A 22,440-nucleotide genomic window follows, 5' to 3' on the forward strand; every position below is an offset into this window, starting at 1 on the left:
AACGATTGTTCGTTCTTAGATTATAATTATTTCTAGGAATATATTTATATCTCTTTACTAAGGATTATATCAATTTTACTTTAGTTATTAACTAGTTTTGACTTATTTATTCAATAAAAATAATTACTTCCTGTTGTAATAAAAACCGGTAGTCCTGTAATAATAGTGTCCAATCACACGGAAGTATAATCGATAAGTTCAATACAGCGCCAAATGTGATATAGATCGAACTAAAAATCAATATGGCTATGTAATCGATAAATTTAAATATTTCTAGTACCGATACGATAAACATCTAATGAAATAAGAAAATAAACAATTATAGACGATTTTGTATAATTTTTAATATATAAAATATTATATTATGGTATTCATAAATCATTTTTCTTTTTAAACTTAAAATTTTCATTAAAAGATATGACTCTATAGTTAGTTAATTTTGTTAATATAATTATTTATATATATTTATATCTCAGAACAATATTGTTTAAAAAAGAATAAATATTATAATGTATATTTTTGTCATACTTTTATTCTGAAAACAATATTTGTTAACATCTAGTGTGAAACTGACCTTCAAAGTATACTCAGAATAGGCTAGATTATGTGAAATTGTGATGCTATGTAATATGATTCAGAATTTGTAGATAATAATCACAACTAGGTGTAGACAAATTTTATGAACTAACAGTTATTTTAAGCATACATTTAGTGAATATAGTCTGTTGCCTCACATGTGACGCCATTTTACGCACTTTATAGCCATCTATATACAGTTATTCGATTCAACCGACTTCGATCTACCATCTTTAATACTATTTGGTGTGCAGCGTGACCGGTTCTATTACTCTTTCAAAAGTTTATGTTCATATTTATGAATTTTGTGCCTTTATATTTTACTACAACTTAAGCTTTATCATGAGTACAGATAGCATCGAAAAGTTGTATAAAAACTTTGGCATTTTAGCTGATGCCAAAGATAAGTTAGCTGAAGTAAGTATTTATTTGGTTATGAAAAGTACTAATGTTTGTATAAGAATAAACTCATAAGCTTTTAAGGAGCATGGTACCGACCGAATTTTATAAAATTTAATTATTTCTTATATTTTTCAATACTTTGATCTTTTATAACGTTTAGTTCCTCTAGATTCTATTCCTTAAGCACAGAAGATTCATTCTGTATGTTACTCTCTTTTTTTGACAACTAATGTTTATCTTCGAAGTCTCTTATCGTTGTAACGTATTCCAATATGTATTTATTTGAGAAATTGTAGTACTTGTTAAAAATTTTGCTGTGTAACATTATTATGTGTTTTAATTTAATAATTTATAAAATGTTAGCATGTAATTAACATTTATTACTTTAGCTTCTTATTGCTTAAAAAGATTTTCCTTTATTATTCTACATACTAGTCGCATTCAAAGAAGAATCAATCAAATATCTGCCATTTGTTCTTTTTAGCATGAAAAAGAATACTTAGAAATTTTAACTGCTGTAAAAGGATCGTCTAAGGAAAAACGCTTGGCATCTCAATTTATTGCAAGGTTTTTCAAAAATTTTCCTAAGTTAGCCGATCAGGCGATAGATGCCCATTTAGACTTGTGTGAGGATGAAGATATGGCGGTAAGTAATTTGTAATTATTTAATAAATATAAATATTTAATACAGACTTAAATATAATTATAAATATGATTGTAATACAGATAAGGAAGCAAGCTATTAAAGATTTGCCTACCTTGTGCAAGGATAACAAAGAGTACACTGCAAAAATTGCTGACATTTTAGCACAATTGTTACAAGCTCAAGATCCATCTGAATTAGCAGTTGTACATAATAGTGTTATGTCTCTCTTGAAAAGTGATCCAAAAGGTATGAATTTGAAAAAATAGAAATTAGAAAATAATAATATTTTATTTATATAATTTATTATATACTAATAATTTATCTTTCATGAAGGTACAATAAGTGGATTCTTTAGTCAAATTCTCAACGGAGATGACGGTACAAGGGAAAGATGTATTAAATTTTTAGCGACGAAGTTGAGAGCAATAGGTCATGATATTATTACTAAAGAACCAGAAGATTTGTTAATTTCAGAATGCAAAAAAGTTCTACAAGTAGGTTTCTTTATATTTTGTATAATTTTATGATATATTTTTACTTTATATTATTGCTTTAATGATCTTTTTAGGATGTAACAGCTGATGAATTTCATAGTATCATGGATGTTCTTAGCTGGACTAGATTAGGTTCTACTATTTCTGGTCAACAAGAATTAATTGATATTACGGTAGAACAAGCTGAACTTTCTGTGCCATTTAAACACACAAATGTTGAGCAATGGAGCCGATTGATACAATGTATCAAACATGCTCTTCCATTCTTTAGTGTAAGATTTCATATTATATATAAATATTGAAGTATTTAAAAGTGGAATTGTAATTTTATATGAGTGATATTAGATTTAATAAGTATTTGATTTGTTCTTATGTTTTTATTGTTGTAGTCTCAAATTGATTCATCAAGATTTGTTTCATATATCTGTATTCAAGTTTTACCCCATTTATCATTAATCAATACACCCGATGGAAGGGATAGTCAGTTGGAATTGTTAAAACTTCTTGCGGAATTAACTGTATTTTGCGGAACAATCGAAAATCCCGAAGAAAAAGTACAACAATTATATAACACGCTAATTGTATGTAAAATCGTTTTTTAATGCATTGATTCTTATAAAAATTATGAATTTTACTTTTTAATTTTAATTTTGTTTCTTTTCTTTTTCTCGTTAGACATATATGCCTCTTCCACCAGCCACAGAGATAACGGATGTCCCAAAGTTACAATTTAGTCATGTGGAATGTTTAATGTATGCTTTTCACAAATTATGTAAGCAAACACCTGAATTTTTGGTAAAAGATCCAGAACAACTTAAAGAATTCAGACTTAGACTGCAATATTTTGCTCGAGGGATTCAAGGATATATTAAAAAATTACGCGAGGCAATTAGTGGCAAGTCTGAAGAGGAATTAAATACAGAAGAAAATCAATTGAAAGTAGTAGCATTGAAGACAACAAACAACATCAATACTTTAATTAAAGATCTATTTCATTCACCACCCAGTTTTAAGAGTGTGATACACCTTTCATGGAAAACAACAATGAACGATAAGAAGGTAATTATATTACTAACAAAAAAATTAATAAAAATGTATAGTTCGTGTTTAAAATTATATATTCATATGTTGAAATTTTTCTTTATATCAGAGCGAAAAAAATTCTTCAAGTCAGAAGAGACATACTCCTATAACATTTGGAAATGATAGCAGTTCCAGTAAACGGAATAAAGAAGACAAAAGCAATAAAAGAGAAATATATACACCTCCAAGTGGAAAATACAGTTCAAATATATCCTCCAATTATGGTACATACTTTGATGATTTTTATAATAAACCCATAAATATCTATGGATAACTATAGTTACTGGTAGTATCGAAAAGTGATTTTATTTATATTAACTAATTGCTTTTTTTTTTTTTTTTAGGAAGTCGTGGTAGATTTAGAGGTAATAGGTCTGGTGGACGAGGAGGCTACAGGTCAAGAGGACGTAGTACCTGGAGAAAAAGTTTTTACTAAATATCAGATAGTACGAACTTAAAATAAGGGAGACATTTAAAATCTTAGAGAGTGATACATGCAGACCTTAAAAATATATGTGTACAGAAAAGTATGTAGAAGTGTAATATCAACATCATTATGGTGTCAACAAATGTGACGGAACAAGTAAGACATTTTTCGTTCCTCAAATGTGTGAAGAGTGGTTATGTGAATGTCTCAATTTCATAAAAATCTTATGGAAACAAGCAAAGAGAACACAAATGATTTGTTTTCAAAATGCAGAACAAAATATGAATAATATTGGAATAATTATTAACAAAAATAGAAACATAACTTTATTCGATATCAAATATGATAACCATAATAATTATTCATTCATGATTACTCTGCTAACATCAAACAAAATAGAAGTAAATACTTCGATTTGATAACATCTGTATGTAAATGGTATATAACGGAAGCTAATTTAAATCTGCACAGTGTATGTACACATAATGTGGCTACAAGATAAAATTAGAGAAACTACTACATGTTCTATATAACAAAAATGAAAAAAACATGAATATGAAGAGTTTAACTAAGAAGAAAGATATTTGTTTCTAATAGAGAGAACAAAAAAAATGTCAAAGATACACTTTTCTATTGAAAATTGAAATAATGTAATTATTGTGCATGTGCTTAATGGCTAAAAAGCACAAGAAGAAAATAAGAAGTTCTATAAAATTGTAATATTCTCATCGAATCAAGAAAATCATAGTGTTCGTGCAGTGTCAGGAGATATATTAGAAGGAAGGGGATATTACTCTTTCTGAAAAATATGTCATATCAAATTATTAGCAATCGTAACATCTCTCTGTCTTATCCTAAGTAACTTTTGTATCTTGTGTCCTACCCTGTGAATTTATTTGTTGGCAGGAATTAAGATGCAGCTCATGTTGAGGAAAACAGCTGTTAATGAAAAACAAAAAAAAATAAATAACAAAAAGAAACAAAAGACGTGATCAAAAAAACAAAAAACGCTGTGATTATTATTCTGATTTATATTAAGCTTCTCAAAACAAATTAATAAAGTCTTATAATTATAGTTTTTCTACCATTTCTTGAAAATTTCTTATTATTATCTGAACACTTTTGTTTGCTTTATATGTTAGAAGTATACAGTTCCGGAAGTTTCTTTGATCATGATCTTATTAAACTGATTTCAAATATTTTTTATTTTACAGAAGCTGGTACAAGAGTGGAAGCTAAAGGAAAGAACTTTATACAAAAATAACTATTTTACTTTACAGATTTCTTATGGGGCACGGTAAAGTTTCCAGAGACCTTTAATATTATCGATATGTTTTTCATTACAGGTGTTCTAAGGTTTTGTATGTATTGTATTGTACTTTGATTATAGCTGCTCATAAGGTGAGTTTTAGGTACTCCTTCTTCCTTGTCCTTAATTGAATTCATTAATTCATTTTTTGTAATTCTGCAATATAATCTTATTGATATAATAAATGATGTTATACTCTATACATGTATGTTGTTCTTTATATCCTTATATATATATGTATAGATATAAGATTCAAAAGAGTATAAAAAAAAAAAATGTAAAGAGAATAATAAACATTTATAAAAGGAAATATTTAATAACTATGTATAAAGTAGCATTTTATATGAATAATATAATACAATTATTTTAAAAAATAACACTACATTTATATCCTAGAATAAATTATTGGACGCTATCATATCATCTATCGTCTTACACATAATACGATCACTTTGACTACATGTATCCATATTTTGTTGCTCAGAACCTAAGGTATCGATAGATTCCATCGCATCAATATTAATTGCAAGCTTGGAATCTAATTCTGAAGTATCCGGAAGCATTTGTAAGGCATGCTGTAGTATCTGCTGAACCTTAAATAAAATTGCTTTAATTAATTAAAGTTCATAATATTATTACCATTTCTTTTCATTTATATAATTATCCCTTACTTTCTCGAGATGCTTTTGAAATCTTAATGATGTTTCTAAGCGCTGTCTACGCTGTAATTCCATCATAACTCTTAAAGTTTCTCTTGCTTGATGTGGTCTGAACTCATTTAAAAGATGATGTATATGTATGAATAGTAAACTTAAATCTTCTACCTAAAAAGTATATCAAATTATTTGAAGTACATCAAAAATAATAAAAAGATAAATATCAATGTAAATATAGAATCATAAATTTTATAAATGCCGTACTTTTTCTGCACGCCTTGGACTGTCAGGACTTTGCACCAATAAATCTATTAAATCTAAAAAGTTAACCAGCAAAGAATGGTTAAGTTTTTTCAATTCACGTCGTCGATCAAAGTGTTGAGGATATAATCTTTTGATTCCTTGAGCTTCCAAGGGTCTGATGATACTATCATCGGCATTAAATACATTGCCGAACATAGAATAACTATCATGAGCTGGAGGTGGAGGTTTAGGTGCCCTTCCACGATGAATATTTTCATCCGTATATAAATTGATGTATTGTAAAGGTGGTAAGGGTAATGAACTAACTTGCATTGCCTCTGGTGCCGTCATTTTACTTAGAATTATATCAATGCAAGTTCTTTCCAAGAAATATTATTTTTACAACGTAGTGTACTTATCTACAATAATGTAACAATGAGGTTAGAATAACATATAACTTTCATTTAATCTTATATACTTTGTATTTGAAACATACCTGTTTGTTTTATTTAAAAAAAATGATTATTAAGATTACATATACATATATGTAATTTAATTAAACAATCACTATATTTTTTAATAAATTATTTTCCTTAGAACCACAAAACACGGCGAGATCATCGCCACTTAAATGTATCGGCAGTTTTGAGTTTACAAAAAAGATCAACAGATATCCCTGTCGTTGAAATTATTATTTTATATCAATGTATGAACATTGAAAATGTTATACCAAAATTAAATAATATTAATATTAAATAAATATTCGATAATGTATATTTATTAATGTTTCGATTTATTTAAGTTAATCAAAAGTAGTAATTTAAATTGAATATTGACTATAGTAGTATGCCATTTCCTCCTATCTCACGAAGGTTCCTCGATGTTCGGGTGGTCTCGGATTGACAGATTATAACAGTGTGCATGCGTTCGTCCACGTGAACTCTTTATTGCGTCTGGAGTACATTTGTGTGTGTTCATACCGGTCATGTTTTGACAGCTGCCAAAATAGGGTTAAATAGATGCAATAAAAAACATCATTAGTAGATAAGTATGTACTACTATTTGTTAACGTCTCAATTATTATTTATAAAAATAGTTCTATTATCATGATTTGAATAGTTAAACCTAATGTCAGTTATAATAGCGTTGCAATGATGCAAAATTGGCCACTAGCATTTTTCTTTGTGTATAATACGAAAACCATGTACATTTATCGTATTACAAATCTGCAATATTTCGTATATAAGTAAATAATAATAAGTTTAATAATACAAAAATATCGAAATCTTATCGAATTATAATTTTTATATTTCTGAAGAAACATGGTTAGTTTATAAAAAAAAATGTATTGCTTTGAATTCGGCTAAATGTCATTTTAATTCAAGCAATGTATTTATATGTGTATAGATACATAGATATTATATATATGCATATATATGTATGTATACATATATATTTAGTGTATTTAAAATTCCTATCATGTATGGTTCGACTGCTAAGAAGTATAAATGATATATAAAGATATCGAGCAAGTTACTCAAAAAATATAACTTTGAAATATTAGTTTATTCGTTTAGAGTATAGATATAGAACACGGTAACATATATAGTCGGAAAAACTAAGTAATCATAGTCTTATATTTTTAGGATTAGGAGAGCCGCCGTAAACATCTGTATTTTTCAACACATAACTTGTCAGACAAGATCTAATTGCAGAAGAGTCGAACTACAAAAATCTTGCCATGATTTCATTTTTATTTTATTAAAGATTATTGCTATCTTAACGATGCAGACTGTAAGGTCCTCTTATAAGCTACATTTCACTAAGTGTATGAAAATAGTTCTTTTCTCTTTACATACTTCCTTGTTAATGAAGAAATTAATATAATAATAGAGTATTAATACCATTAATTGAAGTTAACATTTTTTCTTTATAAGGTCTGTCGAGAATGGCAGGGAAAGATGCAAAGGTCGAGTCAAAATCAGCAGACGTGGTAAGGCAAGGATTTATGGTTAAACGTTCTCAAAACAAGAAACGTTTCACTCCTGTTAACTACAAGCAACGTTGGTTTGTACTAACACGTCGTCATCTTGTTTATTATGATAGCGATAGTGAGGTAAGTACAAAATAATTTGTTGCGAAGAATTAAAGTTACTTGAATCTGCTTGCATAGTAATCACATAAATTTATAAATTATTTAATTTTTATTGTGTGGATAATGAAAATGAAACATTCCAATAGTTAGTCAAGAAATTATTATAACATTTTGATTAACCATTAGTTATCGAATGTATTATTATCAATTAAAGAATTTGAGGAGATATTTATTTATAATACTTACACAGCTTTATGCTCATTTCTGCCAATGTATTATTTAATGAATAAGGAATATTAAATAACTAAACTATTTCTTGTTACAGCGGCGCAAAGAACGAGGCCGTATTGCGATTGAAACAGTCCATGTGGTAGAAACAGCAAATCTTGGTAATAATTCTGGATGTGGGAGTGGGAATACAAAAATAGATACAGCTGGTAATGACTCAGGTAGTAGCGGAGGTAACATACCACCTGGACTACCATTCCAGATAGGATATCGAGAAGCTGGACAAGAGTATATTCTTTATCTTCTCGCTGCACGGGAGCAAGATAGATCTGAATGGATACGTGCTATCCGTGCTGGTAAATATCTACTATGTATGTATCATGTTAGATACATACATTGTATTATATCATACTATGAGTTTAAGGAACTACAAAACTATTAAGGAAAATATAATTAAATCAAATGTTCATTTGATCTGCTTCAGTTTGCTGTGAAAATCCAAGTTTAAGCAATCGTTATCACGTGGGCTTGTGGAGTGGTAAACGCTGGTCTTGTTGCCGTTTGTTAACGCGATCTGCGGAAGGTTGCGATACATGCAGTTCTTGGTCTTTGAATGTGACAAACACTCCAGCGTGTCCGCTACGAACAATAACTTCTACTACAGGAAACGTCACTGCTTCGATTCTCATTCCACCAGCAGATTCTACTACTCAAACGACAAACGCTGAAACGAACAACAATCCGATCATTCAATCTCAAGCGTGTTCTACGTTTGGTATGTAAATATTTTCTTTTATTTATATTTTACTTATGTCTAGTCAAATTGGCTGTTTTAAACGAGACAGTTATCACTTATCTATTTAGTTCAAGAAGAAACACCATTTCTCTGTTCTTTTTCTAAGTTAAACAGACAATACATAATACATACAATTTATTTCAATGTAGCATGGAGTTTTTTTTTATATATTTTTTTTTAATTCATTCCTTTAAGTAGAGTGCAAGTAATCAAATTTATTCTCTACATGTATTAAATCTCTTAATTAGAGATAAAAGGTGCAAGTCTCGTTTATAAAATGTAATTGTATTATCTTAGAAAGTTCATGAAATTTATAAGATCTTTAAGTATTCAAGTCAATATCTTTTTGTTTTTTACATTTAGATTATTTTCTTTTTATCAAAGATTTTTTTTAATATTCAGTCAACTTGTCACGGAATAAATATGTACAAACATAAGTGCAGCTATATACAAAAAAAAAAACAAAAAAAAGCATACATTCAATAAAATTAAAATAATCGAATAATCAGGAAAAAAGATATTGAGTATATACATTTGAAATGATAAATGAGCTCATCGAAGAAGCGATCATCCATCGCTTATTCTAATAATTCTTGTCGCGATTCGCAAAAGGTTCGGCAAAGGTGGTGGCTCCTATAAAGGTGAAAGTATGGCAGAAAAGGTGGGGACCGTCGACCATTCGTGTTACATGTACATGTACTTTCGAATCATTCGCGAGTATTAGCTGAGAGTACGCGATCGGAGCGTGTGTTCTTTCGTATTTATCGGGGAGTGAATATAATCGATTATAGAAAATATTTATTATATTTATTTATAATATATTCAAAATGTTTTCTCTCTCTCTCATTCATGTTCGAATATTAGTTTGGTGAAGTTCAGTACGTATTAAGTAACGGTGATCGTAATAACGGGTATGATGGTGATAAGTGTTCTAAAACATGTCGCGAATGCTGCCACCAACGCTGTTCACTCGGCTGCCGTTAATGCCATTGGACATAGTCTCAACAATGCGGGTATGTCCGAATTTCTATAAGCAAAGATTAGCCATTTTAAGATTTTACGCTGATTTTATTCTTTAATAATCGATCATCGCTCGGATGCTCAATAAGGTCAACGCTTAATAAAATCGATTGGCGATTAGTGCCAGAACAGTGTGCGAGAGAAATCCCATTGAGAAATATATGTATTATTTACACCACAAGATGTATGTGTGTGCCGTGTGTTCTGTATGCTCGTCCGTATGCGCGTGCACATGCATAACACACACACATACATACACACGACATACACACACCAAAGCAGTCTGGTCAAACTTTCGCTTTTACGCTTTCTATTTGATCTCAAATCTAGAAATCTAAAATAGAAAAGTATATATCATCTTTGTGATCGAAAATCTAGATGTGCATGTTCGCAACAATTTTTTCACATATTTATCTAATTTTCTTTAGATACTTTCTACACGTATTTACAGTTAGATCGATATAAAAAAATCTATTCCCCATTCCCGTTTCACGATGAAACCTGTATTAACAATTTTCAAAAAGATTTTGTTATTATATTTTGGATATACTCGTGACTCGTTTGCGCACCCGTTGCACCCACACTGCACACAGTGCTGGAATATTATCTATAGTAAGGTTTTTGTTTCTTTTTTTTTGTAATGTCTTTTCAAACGGTTATTGTAAATTGTAATGTGACTAAAAATTGTGCGATGGTCAGTTGAATATTTAAAGAAATTTTTGTTTATTCCTATATTATTTATAAATATAAAATATTATATTTGGGAAGTAGTAATGATAGTCGAATTTGTAAGAGGTTTCCTAGGAGGGCGTAGCAATAGGAAGGACGGGTGCATCGAACGCGATCGGTAGCTGGCGCCGCCCTCATAATTAGTGCAAAAGACTGGAACGTTGAGAATTTTTAAGACGATCATAAACGCTCGATTATGGTCGGTTACGTTATCAAACGAACCACGTGCTATTTCAATTTTATTTCCCTTATTTCTTTGCATTGTAAAAACATATCGCGTTATTTTATTTATTACTTTTGCGACTAAACTACATCTAACATTACACATTTCATGATATCTATATACATATATACATATATATATATATATATATAAAATAATCCTTAATATCTTATACAATTGGAGGAAAAAAGAAATATTATGAGGATTTTTCTTCTCTGTCTTTTTTGATATTTTTATTAATTTTTTTTTTTTTTATGAGATACCGTTATATTTCCATTTCCTTTTTGTCACATCATTCATTCAAAGTGTTTGCCATTGATTGGAATTCTTCCAGTTCAATGAATTACATACGTTAGATTTATCAGGTAAATTGAATAATCTTTAATATTTAATTAAGCAATTTTCTTCTTTTATAATCTGCTTTTTTATTTTTACATTAGCTCTAAGACAATACTGTTGCTCTTTTAGCGTGTTAATGTTTTTAAATATAATCATTGGATGCCTTTTAGTGTGTACAGTAGTAATATTAGAATATTTAGTATAATTTTCTGTTTTGAGATTATGTGTATGATATTCTTTCAAAAATAGATATATTTATATATTTGTATAGATTTTTATCATATCCTTTTTTTATGATCATTGAATTTGCTAATCATTTTTTTTTCTTTTTCTTTTTTTTTTAATCTAAAAACAGCCTTAATAGCATAAACTAGATATTTTGCGTGCATTGATATCAAAGCACGGTAGATGATGACAATAAACAAATAATATTTGATACATATTCAAGGATATATATTCATTACACACACTCCAAACTACTATTATTAAATATATTTTCCGCGTATATATTATTATGTTAGTATCAATAATTGAGTACAGATAATTGCATGTATTTTGATATTCTCATGCATGCTGCAAACTTAGATCAAGAAAATTGCAAAAAACATGAAATTCGGATATGAACAAAGGAACACATATACACTCCAAACAACAAATGATGAATATTAAGATGCCAACTTCAACAGAAACGTTCCATTCGGCAGGATAAATAGCGCATAATGATCAAAGAATTGGTACACTGGTATGTATAATTCTATAAATGTAATTATTTCATCATTTTTGGATTATTTTGTGTTAGCAAGAATAATTCAAAGTCTACCAAGATTTTTATCAAATGAACTTTTTTCAAACAGACAAATTATGTAAAATTTGAAGATATTAAGTTATTTATAACTAATATATTGAATAGGTTTTCTGACAAGGTATCCTATACTTTGTTGTTGTAGGGCTTCAATAATTCTGATTATGGTATTTGCATATTTGATCAGTGGTCATGTATCGAATATGTTTTTACTTCACTGATGATTATCATCTAAATATGGATAATTTCATTTGATTATGTTATTTTAAAATAACACTTTCCTTCCACCAATAAAGATTATTTTTCTTTCTAAGCACACGTATATTAATTATAAATTATTATTCTTGTTACAGGTACTCCTTCGACTCCAATAATGCCGGGTGGAACTCCTGGTACTCCATCTTCTAAAAATAAAGTACGTCGTTAATTATTTTTATTCTCTTTGTATATTATTTGGAAGACAAATACTAAAATAACAAATATATTTTTTAGGATAAAGTAGTTACAAGAGCAAAGGTTGTGGTGGCTTTGTATCCTTTTCGTGCAATAGAAGCTGGTGATCTTTCTCTTGAAAAGGTAATAATAGTATATAATAATAGTAAATAATTACAAGAGTATTGTATTTTAAACAATGTCCATATCTTACATTAGTTCATTTATTTCCTTAGGGTGCAGAATATGAGGTATTAGATGATTCTCAAGAACACTGGTGGAAGGTGAAAGATGAGCATGGGTAATTCTTTAAACATATATCAATGACAAAATATATAATACGATAAATATAACTTATTAAAATTTTAATTTCAGATCAATTGGTTATATCCCTAGTAACTATGTAAAAGAAAAAGAACTCCTAGGATTGCAAAAATATGAGTAAGTATTTTTAATCATTGTTGTTGATTTTTAAATAATCACGATTAAGTCTTATATTTAATTTTGCAATGCAGATGGTATGTAGGTGATATGTCAAGACAACGAGCAGAGTCTTTACTGAAACAGGAAGAAAAGGAAGGATGTTTCGTCGTTCGTAATTCTTCAACGAAAGGTCTTTATACACTTTCACTTTATACAAAAATGTAAGCATTTATCTTAAGTCAAATTCATTTAATTACTTAATGCAAATAGATTATTTCTCAATAATATATTCAATTGTACTTTTTACAGCCCACTTCCACATGTTAAACACTATCATATAAAGCAAAGTACTCGAGGGGAATTCTATCTCTCGGAAAAGCATTGTTGCAGTTCGATTCCTGATCTTGTGAATTATCATCGACATAATAGTGGAGGACTTGCGAGTCGGTTAAAAACAAGTCCTTGTGATAGACCAGTTCCACCTACTGCCGGCCTTAGTCATGGTTAATAAAATATATTAATTTTATTTCAATATTTGTATTAAATTGATAACTTATGTATTTTTGTTTATAATTACAGATAAATGGGAAATAGACCCAGCAGAACTACACTTATTAGATGAACTAGGCTCTGGTCAATTTGGAGTGGTACGAAGAGGAAAATGGCGTGGTTCTATCGACGTTGCTGTGAAAATGATGAAAGAAGGAACTATGTCTGAAGATGATTTTATAGAAGAAGCAAAAGTCATGACGTTAGTATTATTGTATATGCCATTTGAACTCTGAATATTTATATGCATTCTTATATTTTGATTGACTTTTTTTTATTAGGAAGCTACAGCATCAAAATCTCGTTCAACTATATGGTGTTTGCAGTAAAGACAGACCAATATATATTGTCACAGAATATATGCGGCATGGATCTCTTCTCAACTACCTCCGTCGTCATGAAGCTACTTTAGGTGCAAACGTTGGTCTTTTGCTGGATATGTGCATACAGGTGAAATTATTATATAGCAGGGTTTCATGTTACATTATATATCATGTTAATAATATTCTTTGTTTTTTTTCTAGCATATTCAGAGATAACCATATGCAAAATGGAAAAATCTGATCGAATAAAAACTTTCCAAAATACTGGTTTCAGGTCTGTAAAGGAATGGCATATTTGGAGAGACATAACTATATCCACAGAGACCTAGCAGCACGCAATTGCTTAGTTGGATCTGAAAACGTAGTGAAAGTGGCTGATTTCGGTTTGGCAAGGTAATTTTCATATTACTTTCTTTTTTATTTTAACGTGATATAAATGCCTGTACAATCATACATTTAATCTATATGATCAATTCTTCCTTTAGATATGTTTTAGATGATGAGTATACCAGTAGCGGGGGTACTAAATTTCCAATTAAATGGGCACCGCCGGAAGTATTGAACTATACTCGATTCAGTTCAAAATCGGATGTCTGGGCTTATGGAGTACTGATGTGGGAAATTTTTACCTGTGGAAAAATGCCTTATGGTCGTCTCAAGAATACCGAGGTTGTCGACAGAGTTCAACGTGGAATTATATTAGAACGACCAAAAGCTTGCTTCAAAGAAGTTTATGAGGTTGATATTATATTTTTTTCTTTTGATTAATGCAAAAATAGAAGAGAGGTGGCAACAAATATTAATGAAATAAATTGTGTATTTTAGGTAATGCGGAAATGTTGGGCACACTGTCCAGAAGTTCGACCTTCTTTTCGTGTTCTTAAGGAACAGCTCATTAGCGTTTCTCAAGGCCTTCTCAATGATTGACTCAACCTTCTCCGGTGTATGCGCCTTTCTTCGCCCTCTGGACGATCAATACAATACATAAAGTCTCCATCGTCATTGGAGCAGTCAACTTCTGTTCTAGCATCCTCTAATTCATCATGCAATTCTGCGACATTACCTTCATCACATAAAACTCGTGCACCGGCCTCTTTGCCTTCTTCGGTCAACTTCCTTCATCTATCATCAACCATATCTAGACCGGAAGAGGAAGAATCATCTTCACAAAGCACGACTCATCACTTGGCTAGTCAACCATCCGCAAGTTCATCTAACGTTTGTGACATTTGTAGTTCTTATGGACATCCGTGGATAGAACTTTGCAAGGCAATACGGGCTACTAAAGAGGAATAAACCTTTTATCGTTTATTTGTAATATAATGACTACATCGTTTTTGCTTCATAAAATGCTTATATACAGGCTGCGCTGACCCCTGTTTTTAGTCTTCACAACGACATTAGAGTAAATTTGGAAGTAATTTGAGGAATAAACACAATAAATAATTAAAACAAGGAGTGCGTATAAAGATGGGTTCAGAAAAAAGCTTCTTCACTAAAATATTGCTATTAAGACAAAAATTAGTTGTACGTTTGAAACATCTTATATTACAATAAATGTTTAAGATATAAGCGAGCTCTGGCATATATAACCATTGATAATAATTTTTCTATTCTTTATTTTATTATTGTTTTAGTATTGAACAATTAAGAAAGTGATATATTTTAGACTACGTAGTAATTTACTGATAAATATAATTCACTTTATCTAATAGAATAATGGCCTCAATGTTAAAGATATTCATTGTCATTCTTAAATCGATCTACTTTTACAATTTTTTTCCGCTCGTTTATGTCGCTATCCTATTACTATTAGTTTTTCTTTTTTAAATCGTTTCTAAAAATTTACGATGTTCACAATGTTCGCTGATATCTTTTTTCGCTACACCATAATTTCTACGTCCAATAATAACGTCCATTTAATTGTTTTTTAACGATTTTTTACTTTTTACATTAAAATTATGCCGAATCATTTAAAATAATATACATAAGCATGAGTCGTCTCCGAGGATAAAAATATTTTCTTAAGTCATAACACATTTATTTGAAAAGAAAATGTTTTTATTATATCATACCTTCTTATACAGTTCGGGAGAGACTGAATGTGATATATTTTAAACGAATGAACTACCATGGTAGTATACACTGATGGACTGAGGCAGAATGACATATTGAAGCCAACTGGAAGCCAGTGGAAAATGCTGAAACAAAATAACATTTTTAGGGGATCCTGCCAATCTTCTTATAGCATGCGTACACTTAATTTATGTAGTATTAGCAATGTATTAAATAATAATAGAAAATAAGAAAAGACGAAGAAGAGAAATTTCTCTTTGAAAATATCTCTTAGATAATCTTATGTTAGAAAAAACAGATATTGATAATTGATATTACATACTTCATAATATAAAAATATATATATAAATAAAATATGTAGATTTTGAAAGTGATCAAAGCGATATCTATTATTTTTTCGAAAATAAAAATCGAGCATTTATAATAAAATTAATATATTAGTCTGAAATAATAAATATAATCTTAATTTTTAGAATTTCACATCACTTTCAAAATGATAAATTTGTATGCGGCATATAATATTTCCAATATCCAATATAAGTTTGATTAACGCAATTATATAAATTGAATTATTATTCACGATAAAATACATTTGGTTATTGTGTTAATGCATTAATTTTTTTGATAGAGATATTGTGTGTTGTACGGCCATAACACATACTATTATTTTTTAATACTTATTATTAGTATAAATATATGTTAAATTGCAAAAAAAAAAGATACATATTTGAATAACAATAAAATGTTATGTATTAGACAGACAAATCGATACAGAGAGCCAAATAATAATGATAACAGGATGGATAACATTCTTTTGTACACGTTTTTGTCTTTAACGCATAAAAAATAAAATAAATAGCTTTCTGTATGAATCTGTTAACTATATATAAATTTGAATGTATATACAACCTTTGCTTGAAGTTGAACAGGCTCAATTCCTGAATCGATGCGATGACTTCTTACCATCACGAGTGTTCCATTGATGCGATTTTGATTGTGACCTTCTACGTTCCCTAGATCTAGAGTGACTTCTCCTTCTACTTCTAGAAACATAAGATCGCGATCTATGACGATCTCGCGAACGGGATCGTGATCTATCTCTAGTTCTTGATGATGACTTTCTTTTCACCCTCAGACGCGATCTGCTACGCCTTATCGAACGAGATCGACTTCTTCTTTCTCTGGAATGCGAATGAGACTTCTTTTTTCCACTAGAACGCGATCGGGACCATTTTCTTGATCCAGACAATGACCTTGATCTTCGGCAGCTTCTAGATCTTGATCTCAATCGTTTTCGATTTCGTGATTTGGATCTACGCTTTCTACTGGACCTATAATTGCTCGACCTTGAACGTCGTCCCTTACGCGATTTCACTGATCTCGATCTCGAGGAACGTTTTCGCGTACGTTCTGAAGAACGGGATCTCGATTTCTTGCTCCTTGATTTACTTCTACTTTTGGTCTTTCGTTTCTTTTGTTCGCTTCGATCACTTTTCTTACTTATCTTTTTATTCTTTTTTGTTGAAGCATGACTTGTATCAGAGCTTGTTGAGTCAGAATTACTAGATTCAGAATTGACTGATCCTGACGGTGTATCAGCTTTTACCACATCCGCAGAGACATTTACTTCTCCTTGACTTTGTCCTTCACTTGATAAACTTTCAGATGCTGCTCTTTGAATATTTACCGTTTCTTTCTCATCAACTAAAGTGTGATGTTATGGAGTTATACTTGATAATGCAATTATATCTTTTAAGTTTATTATTTTCAATACATACCTGTATCTCTGCAGCTAGTATTACCAATATGATTTTCCTGTTGTGCATTGTATTGATCTTCGCTTTCCTCTTCTGCCGCAAGACGTGCTTCTATCTCCTTCTCTGTCTTTTTGAATGCCTGCTGCCGACGTCTCAATGTTTCCTGTAAAGCAATTCAAATAATAGATAAAGTACAATTTGTTATTAGCCTACAAAGACCATTAGAATTGAAAATTTATATATACCATAAGTTCTTCGTCGCTATCATTGTTTTGGAGTTGTTCTTGTTCATTCTGCTCTTCCTCGGATTCACTATTACTGTCACCATAGATGCCCAGACCTATGACACACAAATATTTAGTTAAATCCATTTTAAAATTCTCACATTGATCCTTAAATGTGAAAAAAACATACGCTGAACCAATAAATTTGCTGCTGCTATTTCATTATTAAATGTCCTGAGAGACATCTTCATTTTGTTATCTGTCAGTAAATATTGAAATTGTGCAAAATTGCACGAACAGCAACTATTTAAAGACACTGTTTCTACAACCATCCTTAGGGTAACACAGCACGTGGAAGATTATAAATATATATATAACTTACCAAGTTTTCGAGTGATCTGAGCAAGAGGGGCCGTGTTGTTGAAGGATGCGACTGAGTGCTCTCCTGCAGGGGCTTACAATACACACGCATTTAGTAATCAATCGCTAAGAATGACTTTGCGGATACCATTCCCCCCCATCCCAAAAAACACATATTGTAAATTACGTTGCTCAGCGTTTTGTAAGTAGAGAGACAACTCTATTCCTCACATAGCTGCTAAAAAAAGCTTTTATTCTTATCTCATTAAACTATCAAAACTGAGATTTTTCATAAATTTAAATTAATAAGATATTATTTTACAATATCTTAAGCTTACACGTATCAACTAATATGGATGTAATACATCTGTAGATAAGCGTGCACGCGCACATTCTTTTTATGCACTTTAATAATAATAAAAATGATTAAAATCTCTACACAAACTACAGCATGTTATTTTATTTAACAAAATATAATATAAGAAAGATATTTGTATCTTTGAGAATAAAACTATTTAAATATTTACACGAGATTCTTTACATTGCACAGATTTAATCCTAAATCATAAATGAATGTATAACATGCTGTAGTTTATTAAACTGAATTGATGAATCATTACTAGTAGTAGAAGAATAAAACAGAAAAAATGACTTTTTTATAAAATTAAGTGTCACAATGATAGAATTTGTGAATGAAATTCGTCAATTTCGAAGCTATATGTCAAAAGTTTAGTACGACCCCACCTGTCCAATTTTCGTGTGAAAATAATCACTGCTTATCGCGCAAATATACAAGTACATTTTCATACATATTTTATGTACCTTCCATTATCTAATGGCACGAACATATAACTAAAAAAACTCGTATCTTTGATACATAATAATATATATATCGTCAGATAGAGTTTTATATTTATTATTTTTGTAATACGAGAATTCTACACTTCATCGATCACATATTAAACCAACATATGTTTGCGTCAATTCGTTGGAACACGATAAAATAAAATATATTTTATAACATATCGTTTCTCAACAAAACACCGTTATTACCTTCCGAATGAAATGGACAAAATTGTACGTATGGTATTCAGCTATTAACGTATCATTTTTAAACTAACAGTATAATGTAATGATTGTAATAAACTAATATAGAAGTAAAGGCTTTGTATACTCCTGGAAGAGAAAAGCAGACGTCCTGCAACTGTCAAATAATTAAGCCTATGGATTAAAAAATCTTTGTTTAATCTTGTAAATATTGCATTATACAATGGGGTCGATAGTGCTCTCCATGACATGGCACAAAATTTATGTAAATTAGATATTATATATTGGCGAGGAAAAATATGAAGTTTCGTTATGTTAGTGTTATCATTTGTATCTGGAGTACCTTTGGCACGTGCGCGATTCCAAACCTCTCTGCATACTACAGCTATTTCTTCGTTTGTCACTTCCAAAAGAATTTCTGTTAGAGATCTTCGAACTTTCAACATCTATGGCACAAAATTAGCTGTAAATTCGTATATGACTCAAATAGTAAGTTTATGTAAAAATATATATTATGCTTAATTATTTACCACTTCCTGCAATATTTCCTCTTGTGATCGTTTAACAGTAACAGACACACTACTAGAAACCGGTGATGGACTATTATCAACGGCTATGTTTGGCTCAGGTGAATCAGCATCTCGAAAACGCGATTTTCTCGGTCGAAGAATAACATCCGGGGTCCGTTCGTAATTTTTTTTGCTTATATTCTGTTCCGTCGAATTTGTCTCAAATTCTTGATCTGCTTCTTTTTCCGAATCTGAATCCTATTTCGAGTATAATCATGTTTTCAGTTTATAATTTAACGAATTGTATTATTTAATCGTATACTTACAAATTTACTTTTCGCAGGATTGAGTACTAAACGAGCCTCATCTTCGGCTTTTTTACGCGCTTCTATTTCTTGTTTTCGTAAAATTTCTTGTCTCTCACGTTCCACTGCCTTTTGCTTTTCCCTTTCCATTTTTTCTAATCCTTCCCTAATCCATGCTGGCAATTGACGACGTTTTGCTGCATCTATGAAAGTTTGATATTTATTATCTCTTAAAGATACTTTTACATGCTCTTTTATTTTTACCAATAGTGGTAGTTGTATCTTCCTCTGGTGTTTTTTCTCTATTGTTTCTACATCTTACTGCATCAATAGGTCTCATATGTGGTATTCTGTTCGTATGTCGTATGCCTTTCATATAAAGTAATGGTTGAGAAGGCACTGCAGTTGAAGATTCGCCAGACCAGAAATTACTGACCTAAACATGTAAACAAGTTTACAAAGTTTGATACAACAAATTTATATTAATATTGTTCTCAAGATATTAACTTGTTGATTATAAGGTTGTGATGGAGGTGCAGAATTGTAAGAATACAGCGATGGTGTTACTGGAGGTGGTACATTAAATTCTGTAGTCGATATCGTTGGACCAGGTGGAATGATTGGTAATGCAGGTACCGCTGTTGGTTTTCCATCAGGACCTATACTAACTCCAGGAGGTGGAACACCAGTCCACTCCCAAGTTCCAGTACTAGAATTAGAAGTATTCCAATGTCCCCATTGACTCCACTGAGTCCAAGCATCTAATAATAATTAATTATTTGTATTTGTAGGAAGGAAGTGAGTGTAGTACATTTCATATATACGTGTACTTTTATGTTTTAAATATTTTATATCTATAAAATGAGATATGCGCACATCAGTATACTAACAGAATGTGTATCATTATATTACCAGAACCACTAATTGTGGGAGCCGGTGGTGCTGGTGGGATATCATCTTCTTTGGTATCCATATCCATAGGTGCTTCACCGCTACTATCATTTCCTGGACACAAGGAATCGATGGATGGTGGTGGTGGAGCAGGTGGAACAATCGTTTCTTTCATTTTTATCCATTGTTGAGCTAATGCAGCCCAATCAACTACAGTAACATAATTTATTATTTAACCATTGTTAGCGATTACAAAAGTGAGTAAAACTTATAAATAAACTTAACGGCACTGTTCTTGATCTTTTGTAATGTTGCGGTTTACACATATGTAGAGATAAAACAAATAATTTATATAGATATACATATATAACATCAAAAAGTAATAGATTTCATTCATTAGCCTACCTTGATCATTACTCATATTTTGATATGCAGAAGGATTCAATGCCCATTGCGTTGGATAATCTTTTCCTTCAAACATGTCGCCGCTCATTTTAAACCGTAATATTTAAAAATTGTTCTTATTTTTATTAAGTCGTTTTACACTAATCGTTGCAAAAAAATTCAACACTTTATATTGCTACGTATGTATATGTACATACGGAAGTGCGCGAGTGTGCGCGCGCGCGCGCACTATTTCTAAGTTGGCATTTTCGTTACATCACAATTATGTGTAAAAATTGATTTTAATTTTTAAAGTCTCTTACTTTATCGACCAAATGTACTAATTATTCAGAACACTAAAACTTTGTAACACAAAGTACATTCCATGCGCAGAAATTATTGTTGATTATTCGAAACAATTATTGGATTAGACGGAGTGCTAACAAAAGATCGGTTATTATTGATAACAATTCAGAAAAGTTTGTAACTCTTTTAAGGTTTTATCAAACTACTGATGCCTTTTTTTCTAAATTATCACAAGTATTTAAACGACTAATATATATTCTTCTAAAATACGGCCATAAGGCGTCTCAAACACTGCTACCAACTCTCGCAGTTTTTATATACCTGTTCCAATTCGTCTACAATTATTCTAGTAAAAATAATTCTTACGATACACAATTAATAATAAATAATTTTAATCAATAAAATCATACAATTAGATAATAGTTGAAGTTATTGGCTAAATTTTAAATCAACGACAAATCAAATGTTAACTTTGAATAAATACATTGTAATACGCCATCTGGAATTTGGATGATTTATTGGATAATTTCAATTACGTGGAGACGAATCGACCAATCGGAGTAATTTTACAAAACAACATCAATTTGAAATCTAGTTTTTGAATGATTACATTTTTATTAATAATTGTTTTTCATTTAAAAAATGTTTATTGTGCATTTTATTCCATAATTTTTACTTCAATGAATTTGTGTAAGTTCATGCGTTTGTTTCAAGAGGTTATACAAATTATTCTGCTATTTTTTTATATTTTTCTAATCGATTAAAAATTTAACTTTATTTATTGGT

General features: G+C 30.2%; 4 protein-coding genes and 1 long non-coding RNA gene across 11 annotated transcripts; 2 read left to right on the forward strand and 3 right to left on the reverse strand.

The window, feature by feature from the left end:
- The first annotated feature begins 700 nt into the window (after positions 1-700).
- Positions 701-4,703, forward strand: LOC122516429 (apoptosis inhibitor 5). Its single transcript, XM_043634219.1, has 9 exons — positions 701-993; positions 1,463-1,624; positions 1,705-1,870; positions 1,958-2,118; positions 2,193-2,390; positions 2,508-2,699; positions 2,794-3,177; positions 3,269-3,425; positions 3,546-4,703. Exons 1-9 carry the CDS (start codon positions 919-921, stop codon positions 3,635-3,637), a joined length of 1,587 nt encoding a protein of 528 aa, XP_043490154.1. The 5' UTR covers positions 701-918; the 3' UTR covers positions 3,638-4,703.
- Positions 4,704-5,271: 568 nt separating this feature from the next.
- Positions 5,272-6,536, reverse strand: LOC122516430 (mediator of RNA polymerase II transcription subunit 7). The gene is made up of 4 exons (XM_043634220.1): positions 6,333-6,536; positions 5,858-6,255; positions 5,609-5,761; positions 5,272-5,530 (listed from the first exon to the last, which is right to left on the reverse strand). The coding sequence occupies exons 2-4, from the start codon at positions 6,185-6,187 to the stop codon at positions 5,330-5,332; spliced, it is 684 nt and encodes a 227-aa protein (XP_043490155.1). The 5' UTR covers positions 6,188-6,255; positions 6,333-6,536; the 3' UTR covers positions 5,272-5,329.
- A 173-nt stretch (positions 6,537-6,709) lies between these two features.
- On the forward strand, positions 6,710-15,369 carry LOC122516625 (tyrosine-protein kinase Btk29A). 7 transcript variants are annotated; one of them, XM_043634583.1, is made up of 16 exons: positions 6,710-6,884; positions 7,483-7,664; positions 7,774-7,952; positions 8,257-8,515; positions 8,644-8,934; positions 12,422-12,483; positions 12,561-12,644; positions 12,737-12,801; positions 12,876-12,941; positions 13,016-13,144; positions 13,233-13,426; positions 13,503-13,674; positions 13,754-13,922; positions 14,070-14,188; positions 14,281-14,533; positions 14,621-15,369. In XM_043634583.1, the coding sequence occupies exons 2-16, from the start codon at positions 7,622-7,624 to the stop codon at positions 14,720-14,722; spliced, it is 2,187 nt and encodes a 728-aa protein (XP_043490518.1). In that variant the 5' UTR covers positions 6,710-6,884; positions 7,483-7,621; the 3' UTR covers positions 14,723-15,369. The 7 variants fall into 7 exon arrangements, with proteins under 7 accessions (XP_043490518.1, XP_043490519.1, XP_043490520.1 ...); XM_043634584.1 differs by lacking the exon at positions 7,483-7,664 and having other exon boundaries at positions 6,711-6,884; XM_043634588.1 differs by lacking the exons at positions 6,710-6,884; positions 7,483-7,664; positions 7,774-7,952; positions 8,257-8,515; positions 8,644-8,934 and adding exons at positions 9,880-9,968; positions 11,852-12,008.
- On the reverse strand, positions 12,016-12,658 carry LOC122516627. The gene is made up of 2 exons (XR_006303628.1): positions 12,575-12,658; positions 12,016-12,472 (listed from the first exon to the last, which is right to left on the reverse strand). It is a non-coding gene; the product is annotated as an uncharacterized LOC122516627 (long non-coding RNA).
- Positions 15,370-15,838: 469 nt separating the features above from the next.
- Positions 15,839-21,970, reverse strand: LOC122516624 (arginine/serine-rich protein PNISR). Its single transcript, XM_043634582.1, has 12 exons — positions 21,370-21,970; positions 20,986-21,174; positions 20,581-20,834; positions 20,338-20,509; positions 20,095-20,276; positions 19,790-20,026; positions 19,603-19,705; positions 18,235-18,306; positions 17,874-17,968; positions 17,650-17,791; positions 16,781-17,575; positions 15,839-15,996 (listed from the first exon to the last, which is right to left on the reverse strand). The coding sequence occupies exons 1-11, from the start codon at positions 21,455-21,457 to the stop codon at positions 16,803-16,805; spliced, it is 2,307 nt and encodes a 768-aa protein (XP_043490517.1). The 5' UTR covers positions 21,458-21,970; the 3' UTR covers positions 15,839-15,996; positions 16,781-16,802.
- Positions 21,971-22,440: the final 470 nt, after the last annotated feature.

Source organism: Polistes fuscatus, unplaced genomic scaffold (genome assembly GCF_010416935.1).
Source record: "Polistes fuscatus isolate 324 unplaced genomic scaffold, CU_Pfus_HIC Scaffold2, whole genome shotgun sequence".
NCBI classification, from domain to species: domain Eukaryota; kingdom Metazoa; phylum Arthropoda; class Insecta; order Hymenoptera; family Vespidae; genus Polistes; species Polistes fuscatus.

Bases quoted from the DNA above. Each gene is read 5' to 3' on its own strand.
- LOC122516624 (XM_043634582.1), bottom strand. From the start codon at position 21,457: ATGAGCGGCGACATGTTTGAAGGAAAAGATTATCCAACGCAATGGGCA. The intron at 20,835-20,985 runs GTAATATAATGA...AATTATTATTAG, and splicing joins TCCCACAATTAGTGGTTCTG to ATGCTTGGACTCAGTGGAGT. The intron at 17,792-17,873 runs GTATATATAAAT...ATTGCTTTACAG, and splicing joins ATAGCGACGAAGAACTTATG to GAAACATTGAGACGTCGGCA.
- LOC122516625 (XM_043634583.1), top strand. From the start codon at position 7,622: ATGCAGACTGTAAGGTCCTCTTATAAGCTACATTTCACTAAGT. The intron at 7,953-8,256 runs GTAAGTACAAAA...TTCTTGTTACAG, and splicing joins ATTATGATAGCGATAGTGAG to CGGCGCAAAGAACGAGGCCG. The intron at 8,516-8,643 runs GTAAATATCTAC...GATCTGCTTCAG, and splicing joins GATACGTGCTATCCGTGCTG to TTTGCTGTGAAAATCCAAGT.
- LOC122516430 (XM_043634220.1), bottom strand. From the start codon at position 6,187: ATGACGGCACCAGAGGCAATGCAAGTTAGTTCATTACCCTTACCACCT. The intron at 5,762-5,857 runs GTACGGCATTTA...TATACTTTTTAG, and splicing joins GTCCAAGGCGTGCAGAAAAA to GTAGAAGATTTAAGTTTACT. The intron at 5,531-5,608 runs GTAAGGGATAAT...ATTTTATTTAAG, and splicing joins TTCAAAAGCATCTCGAGAAA to GTTCAGCAGATACTACAGCA.
- LOC122516429 (XM_043634219.1), top strand. From the start codon at position 919: ATGAGTACAGATAGCATCGAAAAGTTGTATAAAAACTTTGGCATTTTA. The intron at 1,625-1,704 runs GTAAGTAATTTG...ATTGTAATACAG, and splicing joins GTGAGGATGAAGATATGGCG to ATAAGGAAGCAAGCTATTAA. The intron at 2,391-2,507 runs GTAAGATTTCAT...TTATTGTTGTAG, and splicing joins ATGCTCTTCCATTCTTTAGT to TCTCAAATTGATTCATCAAG.